This window comes from Acomys russatus, chromosome 21, assembly GCF_903995435.1.
Source record: "Acomys russatus chromosome 21, mAcoRus1.1, whole genome shotgun sequence".
NCBI classification, from domain to species: Eukaryota; Metazoa; Chordata; class Mammalia; order Rodentia; family Muridae; genus Acomys; species Acomys russatus.
In genome coordinates this window covers 16,953,223-16,975,591 of record NC_067157.1, presented here as the reverse complement: position 1 = coordinate 16,975,591, position 22,369 = coordinate 16,953,223, and the positions used below count along the sequence as shown (strand labels likewise).

General features: G+C 43.0%; 1 protein-coding gene across 2 annotated transcripts in view; it reads left to right on the top strand.

Moving 5' to 3' along the window:
• Ros1 (ROS proto-oncogene 1, receptor tyrosine kinase) overlaps positions 1-15,298 on the top strand; it is a 118,065-nt gene extending 102,767 nt beyond the window's left edge. For both annotated transcript variants that reach the window (XM_051164260.1, XM_051164261.1), the window contains exons 40-44: positions 316-413; positions 857-1,057; positions 2,056-2,190; positions 8,118-8,281; positions 14,189-15,298. In XM_051164260.1, coding sequence (XP_051020217.1) covers positions 316-413; positions 857-1,057; positions 2,056-2,190; positions 8,118-8,281; positions 14,189-14,499 — 909 coding nt within the window. In that variant the 3' untranslated portion in view covers positions 14,500-15,298. The remainder of the gene's footprint in view (positions 1-315; positions 414-856; positions 1,058-2,055; positions 2,191-8,117; positions 8,282-14,188) is intronic.
• Positions 15,299-22,369: the final 7,071 nt, after the last annotated feature.

Below are 22,369 nucleotides of genomic sequence, written 5' to 3'. Positions count from 1 at the left end.
TGTCATATTTCTTATTCTGAATCTTGAAAAGTCTGTCATACTGTGCCCATTTTTACATACTTTCCATACTAATGAGAAAATTCACATGATAGATGGCCAGAACTAGATTTCGAATTTACAAATATAGCTTGCTACCATGTATTTTTTTTTCATGGTTTCCTCTTGAGTTCTTGTAACCATAACAAAATTCCTTTAGAACATCACATCCAAGTGTATGCACTCATGGACATATGTATTTGTATGTATTCATACATATGTGTATGCATTTTGTGCCAGGTGGAAAGTCCTTATAATGTTTTCTTCATCTCTTTACAGCTTCAAGGCCCTCTACTCACCTTGGCTGACCTTGTAGAGCTGTGTGTAGATATTTCAAAAGGCTGCGTCTACTTGGAGCAAATGCACTTCATTCACAGGTGCTATGATACCCTGGATACTAGGTTATTGGATGGTCACATGACAACCATACTTTTCTCGTTGCTATGAGAAACGTCATCTCCAACAGGTGTAACTTAAAGAAGACAGGGATCGGTCCATCATGGTGGGGCTGTCACAGCAGCTGGTGTGTCACAGGGAGCGTGGGGGGGGGGGGAGGGACGAATGCTGCTGCTTAGCTGCCTTCCTCCTTTTTACTTAATCTGGGACTCTATGCTGTAGCTGCCCACTATGAGCAGGGGAGAAGGGGGTTCTCCCACCTCCACTAACCTAATATGGAAACTCCCTCACAGACACTCCCAGAGGTCTGTTTCCTAAAGATCCTGGATCCCGCCAAACTGTCAGTCAGTCTCAGTCATCAGACTTCTCTCTTCTTTCCAGACCTTCTGCTGTTTGTCATTATCAAATGTAACTTCTACTACAGGGATCTGGCAGCTCGGAATTGCCTTGTGTCTGTCAACGACTATACCAGTCCCCGGGTTGTCAAGATTGGTGACTTTGGACTGGCAAGGGAAATCTATAAAAATGACTATTATAGAAAGAGAGGGGAAGGCCTGCTTCCTGTTCGGTGGATGGCTCCAGAAAACTTGATGGATGGAATCTTCACTTCTCAGTCTGACGTATGGTAAGCTAGGCAGGATACAGAGAAAGCAGGGAAACTGTTGATTGTCAGGTTGTCTAAGTTTGCTCTTGTTTTTACTTGTTATTCTCTCTCTCTCTCTCTCTCTCTCTCTCTCTCTCTCTCGCTCTCTCTCTCCTGTGTGTGTGTGTGTGTGTGTGTAAGATATGTGTGTGCAGGGAGGTGTAGTAACTCACCTGAGGCTGTGGTTGAGGAAATAATTTATTCATCATTTATCTTAAAATTGTACATGAAATGAACGCATTTATTTCAAGCATTTTGCTATTCACCAAAGCTGCACATATTTGCAGCTAGTAGAAATGGTATTTATAAATAATGTTCATGAATGTGCCCGGATACGTGCTATGAGGGACGTCTCATCACTTGACTTGAAGTCATGGATCAGGAAAATATGGAGGACATTGAGAGAAAGTTTGGTCTTTTGACTATTTGCCTTTTGTTTGTTGATTCCCAACTTTTGAATTGTGCTGCTAAAACTTCGTAGATTTGTTCAGTGAATTTTAAGCTGCTTAAGGCATAAGGAAAACTGTACAGGAGAAATGTCACCCTCAGCAGCCCATTTCCACTTATGACTTTCTTCCCCACATTTGCCATCATTTTATCCTCTTCATATTCAGGGTTGGGGGAAGGACATGGTGACGAGCTCTCTTGCCCACCTGCATGTATGTCTACATGTGCTCTTGTGTGCTTGTGTCTCTGTGCACATGTGAGCCTGTGGCTGCATGTATGTCTGGGTCTTTGTGTGTGCGCCCCTCCCCCCTCCGAGCCTTTCTATCATCTTCGAAATGTGGCTCGTTCAGTGTCTTGTTCTACTTTTTCTTAATATCAAACCTCCTTTTAAGTCTCCTATTTGCTTTTTATAAGGCCAGTAATGCCAATCACAAAGTGGACTCCGTAGCCCCGGGAATAATGATGTTGGAGAAGCTACTGTAAACCGGATGTTTGTAATAAATATAATTAAAGAGAGCCCTTTAACATCCTAGGTCTTTTGGAATTTTGGTTTGGGAGATTTTAACTCTTGGTCATCAACCTTATCCAGCGCATTCCAACCTTGATGTTTTAAACTATGTGCAAGCAGGAGGGAGACTGGAGCCACCGAGAAATTGTCCTGATGATCTGTAAGTTAATTATGTTAACATAAGCGCCCCCCAAAACAGAAACATGTGCAGTCTTAGGGCTCCCTGGTATGGGTTTGTTAAAAGAAAACCTGGGATTTATATATTTGCACATCCCACATAAAATATAAACTGAGGGTGAGATTTAATTTACTCAATACATTATGGCTTTGTTTTTATGTATGCATGCTGTATTTTACTTCAGCACAAAAATTTGGAGAGTAGAATATATTTGTAGTCATAGTAAGTAAATTCAAATAATATGATCTCTCTCTCTCTCTCTCTCTCTCTCTCTGTGTGTGTGTGTGTGTGTGTGTATTTACTTCATTTTACTTTGAGAGTCATTATTTGGATATTATTTATTTGGATATTATTTGTATCTTAAAATATGACATTACATAGGAATATTAGTTAAAAGTTCAATTCTCTTTTTGATATAGCTTATACTGATCGATGGAATATAGTATTACTAAAAATTGCACAGAGTAATTTGTTTATACACTTAACACAAAATTACTGTGACGCACAGTAACACACAACTATACTTCTGTAAAAATACTGCTGTACCACACAATAACTTGGTCAAATTGATCCTGACTACTACTAAGTTCTAATATAACATCTCGAATGTGAATGATTTGAGCTTAATTACAGAAGAAAAATTTTCAGCTATGCCGAACATACACATTCACTTCCCATGACAATATCAACATAAATATCAGATCCTGGAACTTTTAACCAAGGGGTGTTTTACCTGAAAAGTTTGTAAAGAAAAAACAACAACAAATAACAAGCAAGTATAAGCTACTGCACGTACCCTGCCAAACCAAAGACTCTGTGTGTGTGTACAGAGGTCTTTACGCCAAGGCCACAGCTCTTGTGCATCTTGGAATGCACTCTGGATGAGATGGTAGAGGCAGCAGTCAGATGGCCAGCCAGCACGTAATAAAGTGCTAAACTGTGTGGTACAGACAAATGCAAAAGGAATTAGCAGTATGCGGATGCACACCATGGTTGCACCGCCTTGACTGTGCTGTGTTATTTCGAGGACTATTTAGACTTGAGCCAAAGAATGATTAAGAGCTGGGCACCTTGGTTGGATGTTGTACTGGTGAATGCGTCTGCATTATTTCAATCTTCCAGCTAAAGGATATTAATTACCACATGTTTCTGACTCAGCCTTGATAGCACGTGTTCACACTTTATAGCAATGCCTTAAACTGATTCATGAGTGTTTTGGGGGGAAGATGGGAAAAATATTTAGCCTAAATAAATTACAGCAGACTTGTAATTTAGGGATAGAGGAAAAAAACTAGTATGCCCAAATACTAAATAAAACTTAACTACATAGTTGGAAACTAATCACTATTTTATATCTCCTACTTGTATCTTCACTCAGAAATTCCTTCTAGAATTTTAATTACACGAAATGTTCCTTCTACTTTTATAATTTTGTCTTTAATGTTTTTTCCCTTCCACCAGAGGTAGGCAACAAATTATCATAAATATGCAATACTTTTGAATAGGCTTTTAAAAATAGATTATTGAATTATACAGTTTTTCTGTGTTCAGCTATTTTGTTTTGGGATGATGGAGATGGATATAAATTGATGTGTTGTGAGATAGAAAACATAAATATCTCAGATTTTTTCTATGTTTAGAGGCACTAAAACTTCAAGGAGGAAGAAGTACTAGAATGTTCTTATTTGGAGTGGAGGGAAAGGATAACATTTTGTGTACTTTTGTCTTAAATAATTTCTCAGTTGAGTACATTATTGACCTATTCTTCCTTACTTTTAATTGAAAATATATTTTTATATGATATATTCTGGTTATGGTTTCCCTTCTCCCAACTCCTCCCAGATCATCCTGAGCTCCCCCGACCCAACCAAATCAACAGTTCTTTTTTGGTTTCTCTTATTAGAAACAAATAGGCATCTAAAAATGTGATAATAAAATAAGACAAAATAAAAACAAGCAACACAGAATAGGACCAAATAAACCAACAAACAGAAAAACAAAGGTCCAAAGAAATGTGTAAGAAGCACATGTAGACACAGAGGGGCGCACACACACACACACACACACACACACACACACACACACACACACAGGCAAACACAGAAATCACATAAACATACAAAATCAGGAATCATAATATACAAGCAAAAGACCTGTAGGGTAAAAAGAAAGGAAAAGAAAAGAAAAAGGCCAAAGCAAAGCACCATGAGAAACCAGCAAAAGAACAACAAACAACCCTCCAAAATACCATTGAGTGTTGATCTACTTTTCATAAAAATATACTTTCTTGAAATCAAGATTTCCCATTGGTAGTTTTGAAATTAATTTGGACATCATAAAAAAAGTGAGCAATACTTCTGACTTCGTGACTCTGCAGAACCCTGGGCAGAGTTAAGAGCCACCACGGAAACAAGCTGTACTGGGGAAATAGTGCTTTCATGCCATTCAATCTGTCCATGGCCTTAAGTTGTCACAGTAAAGATTAACTACGCTCCTTGGAGCCCAGGGGGGAACTCAGCTTTATTTGGAGCACTTCTCTGAGATCACAGGCCCAGCTTAGAGGCTGAAAGTCTGCGCTGAGCCAAGTTGCACCCTCCACTCACCACCTAATACCCTGGCACCTGGATGCTTGCTGAGGCAGGTGAACTCTGCGAACCCTGCTCTCCTTAACTGTTGCTGGAATGTGGCATTCAGAGCATTCCTCGATTCTCAGGTGGACAGCAGGAGGCCCAGTCAACACTGTTCTCTCCAGATTTTCCTGTGCACACCCACCACACCCTTCTTTTGAAGAAACAGGATCAAAGGGAAATCTGCTCTAAGGAAGAGCTTTCTGGGGCCTCATGACAGATGCATGGCAGTGACAGACTTGTTGGAGGGACCCTCAGATGTAGGAGGCATTGCTGGCAGCTTGTGGAGTCATATTATTTTTGACTCTTAAAAATGTTCATCCTAAATTCTAAGTAAGTCTCTCTGGGATCGGACACAATGAAAAGAGGGAGTCTTGAAGTTTGTATTTTATGTGTCTTATTTAAAGAGTTACAGATACTTGCCTGCTTAAAAGTAAAAGACGCTATGACAATTTTCCTCCGTTGAACTTCAATGCCTTCATGAATCCAAGGATTGTAATATGCATGAAGTGTAGTTCTGATGGAGCTAACGAGTCTCATGGTATTTTGGAGCAAAACAAAACAAAAGCAAAGATGTAAAGAAGATCAAAGGGCCACGTTAGTAGCGGAGGGGTTTGAAGCCCAATACTTAACCTAGTGAATTATCCCAAGTGTAGAGAGAACTCTCCTAGAGTTAGAAAAAGCATCCCACACAAATCTAAGTGAACCCAAGAAACAGCAAACACATCTAATATAACGCACTTGGGTATTTCTTACTGTGCCTTTAGAGGTGTATACTGTACTTTACAAGAGTGACGTGAGCATTTTGGTAAGATGCCACCCTGAGCCACAGCTGTAATTGTTAATTTACTTGAAAGACCCAAGTAAAGCTCTCTTAGGATTATTAAATTCTTAAAAGCCCCTTCATTTCATCCCTTTGCCAGTTTATTGCTATTCGGGGTTACATTCTTTTCTTTTAGATGTCATGGTTTTATGTAGCAGCTCTCTCATTAATTTGCATCTGTCTCTGCCTACTGGGGCAGACGAGTTTTTCTGTTTTGCCTTATCTTAATCTAGAAGATTAAGAGTGCTGACCAAATTTAATGCAAGGCAAAGCCTTCCTAGATAAAAATATTAAACACATCTGTGTAAAGAAATTAAGATAAAATAACAGACAGTACTTTGGAGGGCAGAGCAGGTGTGTGGGTGACAGTCTAAGTGTCAGACGTGGGGGTGACAGCCTTCGCTTTTTTCCTTCTTCTTCCTCTTCCTTCCACTCTTCCTGGGATGAGCTCTTCAGTCTCAAGTGGTCAGCCCTAAATGCATGTACATATGAGCACTGATAAATAAACTTAGTAGGCATATGTGTATAGATGTGTGTGTGTGTGTGTGTGTGTGTGTGTGTGTGTGTGTGTGTGTGTAACAGCAATAATTTAAAAAGAAAAGCTTATAAGATTGTAAAGAGGGAGTAGGGAACATGGGAAGAGCTGGGGGAAGGGATGAAAATGTATATACGTATATATGTTTGTATATATACAAAGTCTATGTATGGCACTCATGAATGAAAATTTCAAAAATAATTTTCAAAAATTAAAAAAAAGCTCGTAGCTTAGAGAATCAATAACGGAGGGAGCTGCTTAGAGTCCTTTAGCTCCTTATTATTGGTGTATGAAAAACCAGGTTGAGCCCCTGTAACAGTGCTAAACACTACCATGTTCGATAGAAGAGCGAGTAGATGCTTCCTTGTGTTTAAGCTCTGGGCTGGTGTGGGAAGACGAGAACTTTATACACAGAGGCAGGAGGTGGAGGTATTTGGTAGCTGGGTCCTCCTCTGCAGGCCTCCAGTGGTTCTGTGGGCAGCATCAAGGCCAGGAACAACTCCACCGCCTTTGCCTTTGCAAGGATGACATGGGGAGCGTTGAGCAAATGACTCCCCTCCCCCCTCTCTTTAGGGACACTGGCCATTGTTAAGAAGGTAGAATGGCCTGTCAGACAGAGAAAGCCAAGTTTATACTTCCAGGCTGTCTTTGCTTCCCATATGGTGTGAATGCTTTGTTAAGAGTTAGATATTTAGCCAGGTTGCCTCATGGGGGGACAGGGTGGAAGTAGGCGTCGCTTTCCTGAGACTCAGCTACAGACCCAACATATGACAGAACCATAGAGAAGCCTGAGCGCATCTTGCTCAAGGGGGAAGATGGTCAAGAGCCAGCAGAGCTGTGGTGTGGATGTGCACAGCGTAGATGAGACCTGTCACCCCGGACTGAATTCCAGATCAGCTCTGCAGGGTCCCTCGTGGTGCCACTGCACAGTAACAGGCCTCTTTCTTTTCTGGCAGATATCTTGATACTATTTGGAAGGAAGGCTGGAAAGGGTGGGAATAGCCCGGAAATGAGACAAACTGAGTTGCTCTAGAGAAATGTGACCATTATCTAAAAAGATGGTTTAAGATGCGGGAATTGAACTAGATCTCTTAAGTAACATTATTATCTTCTTTTAGGTGGGAACTCTGAAAAATATCTAATTATAGACAATACAGAGAGAGTTCCTCCCTACCCCATTCATTTCAGTTGCAGACTGATAAATTGTTATTCTGTTTCAATCACTATACTTGTCACTATGAACACAGCAGCCACACTGCTGGGAACCCTAGCTCCCAGTCATTCAGGAAAAGGCAGTTTGGTCAACTGAATGCTATAATGTCTGGGGAGCTGTGTTTGACTCAGTCTTTGTAGTGTATGAGCCCTGGACTCAAACCTGATTTCCACATCTCTGTAGATGGAGTAAACCTGAGATTTTGTTATATCTTTCTCTGAAGTTATTTTAAAAAATAGTTTATTTACTTTTATTTTGTGTGCATTAGTGTGAAAGTTGTCAGATCTTTTGGAACTGGAGTTACAGACTGGTGTGAGCTTCCATGTGGGTGCTGGGAATTGAACCCGGGTCCTTTGGAAGAGCAGACAGTGCTCTTAACCACGGAGCCATCTCTTCAGCCCCAAGCTCTGTTTTCTCAATAGTTTATAAGGGTATTGGTTCCTGATGGTGTACATTTCCAAGCATCCATTTACACATCTTTTGACTTGGATTGATCACTGTTGAGATAATGTCAATCTTTGAAAAGAAATGTCCTGTGTGTTATAGGCACTAATATTGTAGCTGTTCTTAAAAAACAAATCTTTGCTCTGTTCATTTGCATTAGACATGAGGAGATGGAGACAACTCTGGCTCTCCAACATGCCCTTCCCTGGATGATCAGTAACAACACCCTGTCACCATGTACTTTCTGGTCTTTACCCACATGTCCAGGTGGAATTTAATGTCCCAGTGCTGGGCTCAGGAACCTAACCAAAGGCCCACTTTTCACGACATTCAAAACCAGCTCCAGTCATTCAGGAAAATTTCCTTAAATACTGTTTCGCAGCGTGGAGAAGAAGCACACACTGGTGGAGTCGTCAATGAAGGCTTTGAGGGTGAGCTTGAATCTTCGGAATCCTCTCCCCCCGCGCCCCGCCTCCCCCCCCCCCCCCCCCGCCACACAGTGTGACTGAACACAGTTACAATGGGAACTACCCAGCAAGTACTTTATGGCAATAATATGCTGATGCCATTGTTATCCTGTTTGTTCTGTACTGCTATGAAAAATGCCTGGTATTGTATATGAATTTAAGAAAGAGATTATGGATATCTAAGGTGGTAAAATGGAGAGTCCATTCGCTAGGCAGTTTCCCTTCAGTCTGCTCGCAGCCCCCCTACCTTTCACCAGTTGTATTTCAACTGTGGAGTCCAGTTTAGATAACTGCAGACTCTCCGTTTATGGCATATTATCATCATTGGCCTCTGCAGGGCTCTTCCCCTATTTTGTTTATTTGTTTAGTCCATTTGTCTCCATATTCTTCTGTGGCTCGACTTCCTCTCCCCCCTGCCAAGCAACAAGTCTTAATTACTTTAATGAATATCTTTCTATTTGTACCTTTTCCTGAAAATATGTAGTTTGGTATGCATGAATATGAGGGACCAGCACAACAAGTTGGTGGGCATGAATAGGAGAGGGCATAAAAGAAAGAGGAAAACCCCAAGCAAGGAACTGTTGTCATGGAAACGCAAAGTGCAATGAGCAGCTAGTGAGGGAAGGAGAGGATGAGCACTACAGAAACAGCCAGCTTTCCAGAGGGATCTATGCTTGACCTGAATTTTTTTTATTTATTTAATTATTATTTTCTATCTGAAACAGGGCCTAATATAGCTCAAGCTGGCCTCACTGTGTAACCGGGCATGACTTTTTTCTTAGGGTTTCTATTGCTGTAAAGAGACAGCAGGTAAATGGCAATTCTTATAAAGGAAAACATCTGATTGGGGCCTGGCTTATGGTTCAGAGGTCTAGTTCATTGTCACCAGGATGGGAAGCATGGCGGCACGTAGGCTGACATGGTGCTGGAGAGGCAGCTGAGAGTTCTACACCTAATCCAAAGGCAGCAGGAAGAGAACTGCCACACTGGGCATGTCTTGAGCATCTGAGACCTTAAAGCCCACCCCTTAGTGACACATCTCCTCCAAAAAAGCAGCACTTACTCCAACAAGGCCACACCTCCTATAGTGCCACTCTCTATGCATCATGGGAGGGGGAGGGGGAAGGGGGAGGGGAAGGGGAGGGGGGGAGGGGGGGAGGGGGGAGGGGGAGGGGAGGGGGAGGGGAGGGGGGGGGGGGGGGGAGGGGGGGGGGAGGGCATTTTTACTCAAACTGCCACATTTTTGGATTTCCTATCCTCGCGCCTTGCCTTGAGAGTGCTAAGTTTGCAAATATGCTGTGCTCTGCTTGTGTTGTATTTTGAAAGTTCAGGTTTTTACTCATGGGATCTTTCCTTCCTGGTGTATTAAATGTATTTTACAAGTATCACAGAAGCTGCCCCAATGGAGAGGCACTCTTTTTTCCTGAGGCTCTACCAAAAGTTTCCAGAGACCTACTGATGGTTCACCTATGAGGCTGAGACAGGTGGCAAGTGATGCTTTCATCAAGGCATCGTCACACACTCTCTGGGTTATGCTACAGTGATGGGCTGTACACACAGACCAAACAAAAGAACGTATCCCTGGCTGCTTGCTGGAAATGATACACCGTATTGGTTTGGTTATACCAACTAGATCTGGATGCTAAATGTTGACAGAGAGAACTGAAGTCCTGAATATTAGCAATAAAGTCCAATGTAGTGGCACATGCCTATAATCCCATCACCCAGTAGGCAGAGATATCACAAATTCAAAGCCAGCTGGGTCTATATAGGGAGTTCCAGGAAAACCAGGGCTATACAGTGAGACCTTGTCTCAAAAATAAAAAACCAAAGATAAACAAACAAATATCATTAATAAAATCAGAGAAGTAGACATAAGCATTCAGAATAATGAGGCAGGGAACTTTAACAGGAAATAATTAAACTATGGTGTTTTAGGGAATAATCTGGGCTGACCGAAGTCTAACTATAGTAAAAGAGAAATCACCATTCTGCTGTTTGAAGCTGAGCAATGGAAAGCATTATGGGAGCCACTGGAAGCTTTGATGCTCAAGGTTAGGACTGAAGAAGAGAGGCAGGGAAGAGAGAGAGAGAGAGAGAGAGAGAGAGAGAGAGAGAGAGAGAGAGAGAAGAAAAAAAAAGAGTGAAGAACGGGGCTTGATATTTGCAAAGATGTAAATCCTGGAGTAGTTTCTGTAAGGCAAACCTAAGTGTAATTATTGTTTATAAGATAAGAGAAATGTGTTTAATAGTAGTTTGCTGCTTTGCAGACTAATAAGCATATTTAACACAGCCTCCCAGTGTCTGTCTTTGTTGTCAGTGTGGGAGACCTATAGGAAACTAAGCAAGCACTGGGAGGACCTTTTCCATTTCTCCAATGAACCACTGTAGGATTACAGCAGTGACCGTAATAATGCTGTGCCTGTTCTCTGCTCCTACTGACCTAATGGAGGAGAAGGAGGTCAGAAGGGGACGGGGTAGAAGGGGAGGAAGCAAGGAGACAGAAAGGGAGGGAGGGGAGGGAGGGAGAGAGAGAGAGAGAGAGAGAGAGAGAGAGAGAGAGAGAGAGAGAGAGAGAGAGAGAGAAGGAGAGAGATTAGTAACATATCTGGGCACCTAGTAAAAATATCCCAATGACCTCATCCCCACATTTGTGTAAACATCACCTCACCAGCCTAGAGAGTTCTACAGGAAACAAATCTCAGTGCTCCTGTGCTGTTCTAAACATAGCCAGTCAGCAGGCATATGTCTAGCCTCTAATACCCTGTTTTACTCAGAAGTCCTTATTTTAATATTTCCCTTCCAAAGAGGTTGCTGAGTGCCTGCCACCATTGTTTAGAATATCTGTTTTATCTCTGATCTGTAGGTTTTGTAGTGAACACGTCTTATCAAAGCAAGCTTCCACATCACCACCGTCTCTCCTGAGCTCTTTATGCAACAAGATGTATTAATTGCTAAACGCTTGTCAGGGTCAAGTTACGACATATTGCTGACAGTACTCTGAACCAATGAATTAGGCAGTTAATGGTTTTTCTTAAGCACGCAGAAGTATAATTTGCAAAAAAGAGAAATGTATCTGTTTCATATAAATGATCTTTTATTGCCTTAAATTTATCAAAGCAAAAATAATTAAACTTATGCTTGGTGGACGCATTCCAATACAGGATTGAATAGATTAAACTAATGTCAGTGAAGCAGCTAACAAGAATGGGAAAGTGTAAACTGTAGGTATAAATTGTGTGAGTTCTCCAAGCTTTTTAAGACCATCTTAATGAAGAGCAACTCCATTGGAGCTACTCAGCAACTTAATGTTAAATATATTATTGGCTGATACTTCTTATTGCTAGCTATTATTATAGATAGCAAATTTTTTCCTTTTGGTTTTTCTTTTAAATTTATTTTTATTATTGATAATTATTATAATTTACTCACCTTACATCTGGGTTGTAATCCCCTTGCTCTTATCTTCCTGTTTCCGCCCTCCCTCTCTTTTCCAGTCATCCCCTAGACCTCTGACAGGTAGAGTCCTCCTCCCCCACTGCCTGACCACAGCCTATCAGGTTTCATCTGGATAGCCTGCATCCCCTTCCTCTGTATTCCCACAGGGCCAAGGGGCACTGGTTAAATCGTGGGCACCAGAGTTCTTGTTAGAGGCAATCCCTGCTCCCCTCCCCGCTTCCCATGTGGAGAATGTTCAGGTGTCTAGATCCTTTGCTTGCATTGTCCTTGGTAGGTGCATCAGTTTGTGCAGGCCCCCACCCCAGGTCCAGATCCACCAGCCTTGATAGTCTCCTTGGGGGAGGTTCTGATACTACCCAGCCCTATATTCCCCCCCACTCCCCCCCCCCCCACCCCCCCACCCCGCTTCGTTGGCTTCCTGCTTTCACCTCATCTGCCATACTCCTGCCTCTGAAGCCTTGTTCTCCCATTTCAGTGCTTTTAGAAAATAGCCACGCAGCTGTGCCAACACAGGGCTAAAGAAGGAGGCGGGCTCAGTGGCACAGTCCTGCTATCCTGTTAGCCCACACTTGACAGGCTGAGGTAGAAAGGCTGTGGGTTCAAGTCTTGTCCGGGAAACTCTGGGTAACCTTGTCTGAAAAACTTAAAGAAGGCCAGGGTCGGAGCTCTGTGGTAATGACTTGGGTAGCATGAGTGGGGCCCTAACTTCAGTCTCCTGCACTGCCACGAACAAGAAAAAACAAACAAAACAAAACGAAAGAGCTACATGGAAAACACAGAAAGCTCTCTTATTTAATCTTCATGTCTTTTGTTGTTGTTGTTGTTGTTGTTTTGTTTTTCAAGACAGGGTTTCTCTGTGTAGCCTTGGCTGTCCTGGACTCGCTTTGTAGACCAGGCTGGCCTCGAACTCACAGCGATCCGCCTGCCTCTGCCTCCCGAGTGCTGGAATTAAAGGTGTGCGCCACCACTACGATCTTACCTATGCATGGGTACTTTGTGACCACTATTTAAAGTGGTACCTGCTTCTGAAGCACCAACCAAGGACCATGCATTGACTGGACCTAGGCCTCCCACACAGATGTACCCGATGGCAGTTCAGGCTTCATATGGGTCCCCTAGTAAGGGGAGTGAAAACTGTCTCTGTTGCCTGCTTTTTGATCATTTCCCCCTGGCGGAGCTGCCTTGCCTGCCCTCAGTGGATGAGGATGAGATCAATCCTGATGTGACTTGATGTGCTGGGGTGGGTTGGTGGTGGTGGGGGTCCCCTTTTCTAAGGAGTGAGGCAGGGGGGTAGGGGGAAGGGAAGGGAGGGTGGACCAGGAGGAGAGGAGGGAGGGAGCTATGATCAGGATGTAAAATGAGTAAATAAATAAATAAATAAATAAATAAATAAATTTAAAATAAAAAAGAAAAGAAAATAGTACCTCTTTTCCATGCTGTTATTCTCCAGACCCTCATAGGTCCGGTCCTCTCCACAGTCCATTTGTTTACTCCCTATCCTTTTCCATCTGAATCGAATGTAAACTCTAACAAGCAATGACTCTGTGTTATAGATAGGCAGTAATGCCTTACTTCTGGTAGACTGTATAATGCGTGCATTATCTTAATGAACAATCAATAAGCTGGCATGGTGGTACACACCTGGAAATCCCAGCACTTGTGAGGCTGATGCAGGAGGGTCACTTCCAGCTAGTCTGGTCTATGTAGCAAGACCCCACTTTGAGGGAGAGAGAGAGAGAGAGAGAGAGAGAGAGAGAGAGAGAGAGAGAGAGAGAGAGAGAGAGAGAGAGAGAGAGAGAGAGAGAGAGAGAGAGAGAGAGAGAGACAGAGACAGACACAGAGACACAGAGTCAGAGACACAGAGTCAGAGACACAGAGACAGAGACAGAGACACAGAGACAGAGACAGAGACACAGAGACAGAGACAGAGACAGAGACAGAGACACAGAGACAGAGAAGATATGTTTTGAGAAGAGTAGTTAAATGACCAAATATAAAGGAATAGGTAGGTACTCAGATGTGTACATACATGGTAAAATATGACGACCAAGGCAAAGGCTGTTCCACACAAGGAGAGCTTCCTGGGCCCCCTAACCTTTATCATAAAGGCAGTGACCTGTTCTACTTGCTGAAGTATATTCTCTCGTGGATTCTTTACACAGCCCTTGTGCAGTTGCACAGCACCACCCATGGTGACACGTCTTCTTCACTCCTAGAGTGCCATACACTGGAGGGCAGGGAGCAGACGCTATTTACTTTTGTCTTCCTGGCGCTTAGCTGTCCACGTAGGAGTCAGCCAAGCAAATGTATAAAGCTGAGGTTGCCCCAGTTCACATACAGCTTGTGTATTGTTCTTATGACAAAGCAAAGGAGTTGGAGGTGTACTGTAACAATGTCTATATCCACTCACAGGTGAAGACAATGGGACGGCTGCCCTGAATTCAGATGATGCAATGCCAGTTGCCTTGATGGGAACCAAGAACCAAGAGGGATTAAACTATATGGTACTTGCCACAAAATGTAGCCAAGATGACAGAAGTTATGAGGGTCCTCTAGACCCCAAGGAACTTGGGTCTCGTGGCCTGAAGAAAGACGAGAAGCAACCACATGCAGACGAAGATTTCTGCCAAGAACCACACGTGGCTTACGGTGCTCCTGGCAGGTCTGCAGGCCTGAACTATGCCTGTCTTGCTCACAGCGGACGTGGAGATGTGTCTGAGTAATAGTGTCTCATAGACAGTACAACACTGAGATCAGCATCCTGTTAAGTAACTGGCAGAAAAGAGTAAAGGTGTGGGCGTGGCCTACGACTCTGAATTGACCCAGAGAAGTTCTTAAGTTCTGCTCTTAGTTCTGAGAGCCATTTGGTTTCATCCACAGCATCCACTTTACCAGTGGCCTAACCTTCAGTGGATTATGAGAGGAATCTTCATGCTTGTGGAAATAGGACAAATCCTAAGCCTGGGAAGAAAACATCACTGACAGTCTCCTCTGTAGCCCTTTCCTTCAGAGCATGGCCCTCCCTGTTGTCTGGGATGCAGTAAAAACACCTCTGTTAAATGATTAGTGACGGGAATAGGTCCATTCAAGGACCCGAATTTGGGTTAGGTGTGGAGGAGTCTGCTGAGGACCACCTGAACTCCAGGTTACCTTAACGAGGATGCTGGAAACAATTAGAAACATACAGGAGGGGGCAGCCCTTGTGCCATGAGAAATCATCTGGCATGCTGTTATTCCCATAAAATATTCACTTTAATCATCACTGTTAAATCTTTTGTATTTTGGAAGCTTGGATGAGCAGCTTTAGGCATGGCATAGAAACAGGACCATGAAAATCTCTGGATCTTACAGTTTGACATTTTGTGATCTTTAGGTGGCATAAAAATTACCTTGTGATTAAAAAAATGATTTTTAATATATTTTTAAATTTTGTGTGTATGAGTGTTTGCTTGCCTAAAGGCATGTGCACCACACGTGTGCTTGGTATCCTCAGAGGCAAGAAGGGGGCCTTGGAGCTCCTAGAACTGGAGTTACAGATGGCTGTGAGCTGCTGTGGCGAGTGATGGGAATGGACCTGGGTCCTCTGGAAGAGTAGTCAGCTCTCCTAATCGCTGACTCTGCCCTCTGTAATTTTTCTGCGACCATGAAAACTAATGTAAGGCTTATTCAGGAGAAAGGAGTCAGTGGAGATCACTTGACTAACACGAATAAAGCCAATGGATCTGTTCCCAGCACCACACACATGTGTTCACACACACACACACACACACACACACACACACACACACACACACACCATTTTTGTCTGACCTCTTTTATACACAAAACCTAGAATAAGTTATTCTTAAAAGTAAATGTGAGTGACCACACAGTGTTAGTTTCAAACTGCATAGAAAAATAAATATCCACATAAGAACAACTGAAGCGACACTCAGGAAAACACTTTGCTTAGAAACCAGTTTGCTGTCACAGTTACACATTTGCATCTTATGCCTTAAGTGCTGCCGTGGCTACACCTACGGGCTCCGTCTGTGGGTCTGTCGCTTGCTCTTTATGGGCTATGGATTGTGACATTTACTAAAAACTACTGTGGAAGATCATAAAGCTGCTTCTATCTTTGATCTTTAACTCGCCTGGCGCCTGAGAATCTGCACAGGACACTGGATGCAGGTGAACGCAGAGAAGGAAATGACCTAGTTTGGGGGTGGACAGCCTTAGACTTAAGGCGTTGGGTTTGTGTCCACTGTGACACACACCAAATCTTCCTTGACCAAGGCAGGATATTTCCTCTCTGCTCACGGAAGGCTGTAGGGGACAACTGTCATCCCTTTTACTAGATCAGGTCATGAGACCCTTCCCTGAATGGAAGAAGTCCTCTATAGGACTCTCAGAGCGGGAGCTGGGTCATATTCACTTCCTCAGAGTCTCCTGCAGCAAGGAGGCAGCCCTTCCTTCATCACCCAAACCCATGCACTCAGGCTGCTCACTCAGAGCTCATGGCGTCAGAGAAGATAGCAAAGACGGCAGAGGGAACCTGCCTTGGCAGTCGAGATGTGTGGACTGGTCTGATTCTGCTCGCTGGTCCTCATTGGGCCCTGCTCTATAGCCTTCCTTTCTTCCTGGGATTCTGCCTGCCATCTTCAAACCCTTTCAATAGACACTTAAACATCAGACTTATTTCTTTTACTTGTAACTTGGGATTCATTCTACCAGCTCCATGGATCTCTGCTTTGGAAAATGCAAAGGTATGCGAGAGGCTAAAGAGAATTAGATTTGCAGTATAGTATATTTTCACTATAATTTGACAGTAGAGAATCTGCAGCTCTCTTAGGGAGAATAAATAGACAGGACAATTCTGTCTTGGCTAAGAAATATATGTTATCAGTCAATTCATAATGGGTACTACTGGCAGCAATATGTAACACAAAATAAAACAATGTCAGGAGATCTCTTTTGTAAACTGTGTTACAGATAAAAAATAATTGCTGAAATGTAAACTGATTTATTGGTTACATAATTATAATTCTACAAGTGCAAATCAATTCTGGAAAAATTAGAAAAACATGCAAAGGATAAAAATGGCACATGTTAAAATGTATTATCTACTAATATTTAATGGAAAAAACTTTTGAAAAATTTCATTTTCAAGATATCATGTGGGAATGTTAGAGATGGAAAAAAATAATAAATGCTTGCAAATGCATAAGCTATGAGTGGTAAGGTTTTGTATGAAATAGATGGCTTAGTAAATTTAATTTTCACTTAAAATTGTGTAAGGAAAAGAAATAATCTTTAAGAAAAATCTAAGTATGTTGAAAAATGAAAAGTGCAACTTATAGGGATGGAGAGATGACTCAGTGGGAAAGGTGCTGGCTAAGCAACTATGAGGATGTGAGTTCGGATCTGCAGCACCCAAGCAAAAAGCTTAAAGTGGCCCTGTGCCCCTGTGACCCCAGCCCTGGAGGCGGGGACAGAGGACATTTAGAGCTTTCTTGCTAGCCAGCCTAACTCAAACAGTGACTTACAGGTTCAGTGGGAGACTGTGTCTCAAAACAGACAAATGGAAAACTAAAACAACCAAAAGAGATCCAGGACTAGATGGATGTGTGCACATGTCCATATTACACGCACGCACGCACGCATTCACACTTCTTATAGTTTAGCCTTGTCAACTGAACAGAAGTTTGCTTGAGCAAAACTGAAATAAGGTTATAATTCTAATTAAAATGCTTTACTCAAGGGCTGGTGAAGTTGGTGGCTTACTGGTAATAGTGATTGCTGCACCAAGCTTGATGACCTGGGTTCTGTCCCCAGAATCCACATGGTGGAAGGAAGCAACCAACCCCTGCGAGTTGTCCTGTGACCTCTCCAAATAAATGTAAATGAAATAAACATTTTACTCAGAAGGTTCTTTAGGAAGCAGCCTCCTTTGCCTGGAACCACTTGCTTGCCTGCCATCCCACCTCCATCTCTCTCTCTCCTGTGTAGATTGCGTACTTCTTGCCATACTATGGTTCCTAACCCCTCTCCTCAGGACCACCTCATTGTCCAACTTTCTGGAAAAGCCTACTCCCAATTCTGTCACCTCTTCCATCTCAGAATTTCTGCTGTCCTTGCTGCCTTTGTAGCTCCTTCGTCAGTAACCATGTTTATTTTCATCCTTTTTCTACCTACACCAATAAATTCCAGTTTTTCTGAATATAGGATGTCATCTTTTAATCCCTTTGCATATTTTGTAAGGCAAAGGAAGGCATCCATGTTTACCATGTTGTTGGGCAGGCATCCATGTTTACCATGTTGCTGGGCAGGCATCCATGTTTACCATGTTGTTGGGCAGGCATCCATGTTTACCATGTTGTTGGGCAGGCATCCATGTTTACCATGTTGCTGGGCAAATTTCAGAACAATTCCTGGCCTGCAGATCAATAGGGACATCAGAAAATTAGTGTAAAGCCAAAGGAATGCAGGAAGAGCCTTTCAGTTCTGAGCTGTCTTTGGAGACTGAAATAGATGGATTTAATTAGTTAGTTTGGGGTTGCTTTGAGGTAGACATTCCAGAAGAACTTTGAGGTGACGGTGAGCATGTAATGCGGGAACACTTATTTTCCATCCTGTTTTTCCCCAGACTCAAGTCCTCAGGAGGACACTTATGGTCTATGATAAGTATCAGGGAGCCCCTGGCTTCTCTTTGCCACCCTCTCCCCATGTCAGCTTTCTTTTTGAAGTCTGTCAGGGATACATAGCACCTGAACTCAATGACCTGTGGCACCATTCCCAGGTGTCATTGCATTCAACCAGAGGAATTAAAAGAAGCTAAAATGGACCCTCTAAACATGAGCGTAAATATATATTTTGGGGTACGTCCATCCAGGTTCTCATTTTTAGCACATATAAAAATGAGACTTGTACATATAATAGTAATTAGACACCGTGTAATGTTTCAATACATGCGCACACAATACTGTCCTCTAGGTTTGTTCTTTCATGTGAGCTTATTTGTATATCTCGAGTAGTTGTGGATCGCTCTCCTCCTAGCTTTATTTACTTACCATCACTGTAGAGTTTCCCCCTCATATTGTTGAAAGTTCATCATAAATGTTTCTAATGGTTGCATACAATTCTGCACAATGGATATACTATAATTTCTTGCTCCTTTGACGATGAATACATTCAGGCATCATTCACTCATTCAGTGAATAATTTTTGAGTGTCCAGCAGGTGTTTTCAAGGCAAGAGTGGGGTTGGGGGGGGCGTAACCCATTGGACGTCTCTGTCTGTATGTACATTATATCTTGGCATTCTAGTTAAAGGAGGAGGTGCCATTAGTAAAGAGGAACACAAACAGCTGAGGAGTAAATCCAACGCGCTACAGTGTTACAGGCTCCAGATGTCACGCATTCGGTGAAGGGGGGATCATTGAGAAAATCCTAAAACAAAGGATGGGATATTTGAATGATCCCTCCACCCCCGCCAAAGAATTTTAGCTTACCAGACTCATCTGAACCCTCAGAATGTGTAAGTGCCCCACTCCTCTCCAAAGTAATAGCAACAGTCTTTTTAGGGGACGCTATGAAAGAAGCCTGCCACTTCCTTCCCAGCTCCCTGCTCACCTGACTGCCAGGTGGAATCCTTGAATTAAAGCCCATCAGAGCTTGGTGCAGAGCATGTTACATCTGAAGAAAAGAATTCTAAGGGCTAACCAACATATGCTGACAGGAGTTAGGGAACTGGTGGGGGGGGGGCGGTGAGCGAAGTCCTGAGTGAGTGTGTACTGTTGACATGGGCATAGCCATATCAAAGACCCCAGTGCCTTACGCCCACGGGCCTTGCAAAATCTGCCCAGGTGAGGCTTAGAGGAAAGGCAAAGCCTTCCTCCGGTCTGTGTGTGGATGTTGATCTTGTGTGCTGAAAATGTCCACCGCAGCCCTCCTCCAGACACTCACTGCCCAAAGACTGCCACATGGCTGCTTCTGCTGAGGGTGGCTAAGCTGCCTCCTCTTTCTGCTGTATCTAATAGCCCTGCCTCCTTGTTTAGCTGTATGCAGTAACTCCCACCTCCCCATTCAACTTTATATAAGAAACATGCTGAGCTTCCAGCTTGCTACGGATTTCCCAGCAGAGAGTCCAGACCAGCCAATCCCAGCTTTTCTGTCCACGTGCCGTGCCTGTGGGTCTGTCATTGCTTCACTCCCTCGTTGCTCCTAGTAAGGGTCCTAGGTAGGTGTAGGACTCAAGACAGACGCACATGGGTTTGGCATGGGATGGAGTTAGAATTATGTTCTAAAGGTGCCTGGTGAAGGTAAGACTGTACAAGCAAAAATTCAATCACTGGGTGAGGTTTTCCATGAACTGAACATGAATTTCATGACCTGGATAAAGATCCAGGGAGACGAGCCATGTGTGTGGCCTTGGAAGTCCAGAGCCAATGAAAGCCAATGCTATGCCCCGTAGGAAGGAAGAAGAAACAAGTGGGGATGATACAATGAGTGTGTGATGTGAAGTCAGAAGACCGTCCCAGGCATACACATTTACCAGGTGTGTCTCTGCTGTCTTCAGGTACACTTAAGAGTTATAACTCCACTGTTTGGTTGTTCTACTTGTGAGTTTCTGCAGGTCCTACACACTGATCTCCATAGTGGTTACGTAAGTTTGTAAGCTTACTCACGTCCCCATTAACAGTGTGTGGGCATTTATCTTTCTGCAATCCCAGCTAGCATTTGTTGCTTGTGTTTTTGAAGATAGTCATTCTGACTGTGGTGAGATGGAAGCTCCATAAAGCTGCTTCTTTGTTTGCTTTTGTTGTTGTTGTTAAGACAGGATCTTAGGCTGGAGAGAAGGCTGGTTAACTTGGTGGTTAAGAGCACTTGTGGCTCCTGCAGAGGACATGGGTTCGGTTCCTAGCATGCATAGTTACACACAACTATCAGTAACTCTGGTTCCTGGGAATCTGATGCTTTCTTCTGACCTCCTTGGGTACCAGGCATGCACATGCACACACACACACACATGCAGATAGAATATACACATAGAATACAAGAAGAGGCAAGGTCTCATGTAGCCGAGGCTGGCCTTGAATTCCTGGTCCTCCTTCCATCACCTCCCAAGGTATGGGATTATAGGTGTGTAAATGTCCATGCTGGGTAAGGATGAGTATTTTTTCAGCTTTTATTGGAAATTCCTTCCTCTGCGGACCTGATGTCCAATTCATTTGCCTATTTGTTTTTTTTTTATTGTTCAGTGTTTGGCATTCTTTATAAAGTCTAGATATTTGCCCCCTATCAGATGTGCAGTTGGCAAAGATTTCCTTCTGTTATGCAGTCTCTCTTCTCCCTCCGGTGATGGCTTCTTGTGCTGTGCAGAAGCCTTTTAATTTCCTGCACTCTCATCTGTCAATTCTCTGCATTATTTCCGGAACCATTACAGACCTTTTTAGAAGTGGTTTCCCTGTGCCTCCTCTGGCAGTTTTTGAGTCTTCTATTAGGGGCTTTTATCCATTTGGAAATGATTTCGGTACAGGGTGAGAGATAATAAAGTTTTCTTGTGTGTGTTATTTTGGCTTTTTAAACACAGGAAATATTGTAGCCTGTGTTGTATAAATGGGAACAATTCCTGAGAGAAAGAAGAACAAAGATGCAAGGAGGGAAGACACTGCTGAAGGAACGTCTTTGAGTAGAAGGCACAGACTGAGGGTCCATGTCCACGGGTGACAAAAGGATACTTGACACCATTTGGCTCCTCCTAAGTGGGACAGGCTCTCCCAGCTCCTTTCAGTAAGAGGGTTTTCTTTACTGAAGCTGACTTTTCAGATGTTCTCTTTCAAGTTGTCCTCCAGATCTTAGCTCAAGCTAGATTTTAAACTTTGTTCATACGTAATTAAATAAAGCACTTTACTGCAACAACTCGATTTTTCTGCAATAGCAGATGCTACCTGCTCAACATGGTGACATCAAGTTTAGGGTACAAGAAAATGTTAGGAGTCGAGACTGTGCCAGAAGTCTGTGGCACTGTGGCAGATTCTTTAATCCTGAATTAGAGATGATGTCATTATTTAAGTGTCAAATAGATAGCACAGATGATTGACAGCAGAGCAGAAATTTCCACCAAGGTGTGGCTGCTCACTGTGGTCTAGAGTGGAGGCAAAGCTCTGTTGCAGAGGAAAGCCTTAACTTTGGAACAACCTTTGGATGAGGGAGCCACACTTTTTTTTTTAATATGGTGGGAGGTCGAAACTTATAAAAACCCTTCTGTGGGGTGAAAGATCGCTGTCATTCAGGCAGGGCAGCAGACAGCTGTAATGATTACATTTAGGTAGCCCGGTGATTTCCAGCTATGTGTTATTGTCTGAGATACTATGTGATGGTGAATTTATACCAAATACAAGGACGTGATAGCTTCTCAAAGCTTCTGAAGTGTTCCTGCAGACACAAAGGAGCTGATAGCACCAGGTATAGACCAGGAAACCAGAAGATAACATGCAAAGCATTTAAAAAAATGTATGGAGCCTATTTTGCATCTTCTCATCTCCTGAGTGCTGAAATTGCATTTATGTGTGCCCCCACGCTCCACTCCCTAATGTGTTGGGAATGAGACCCA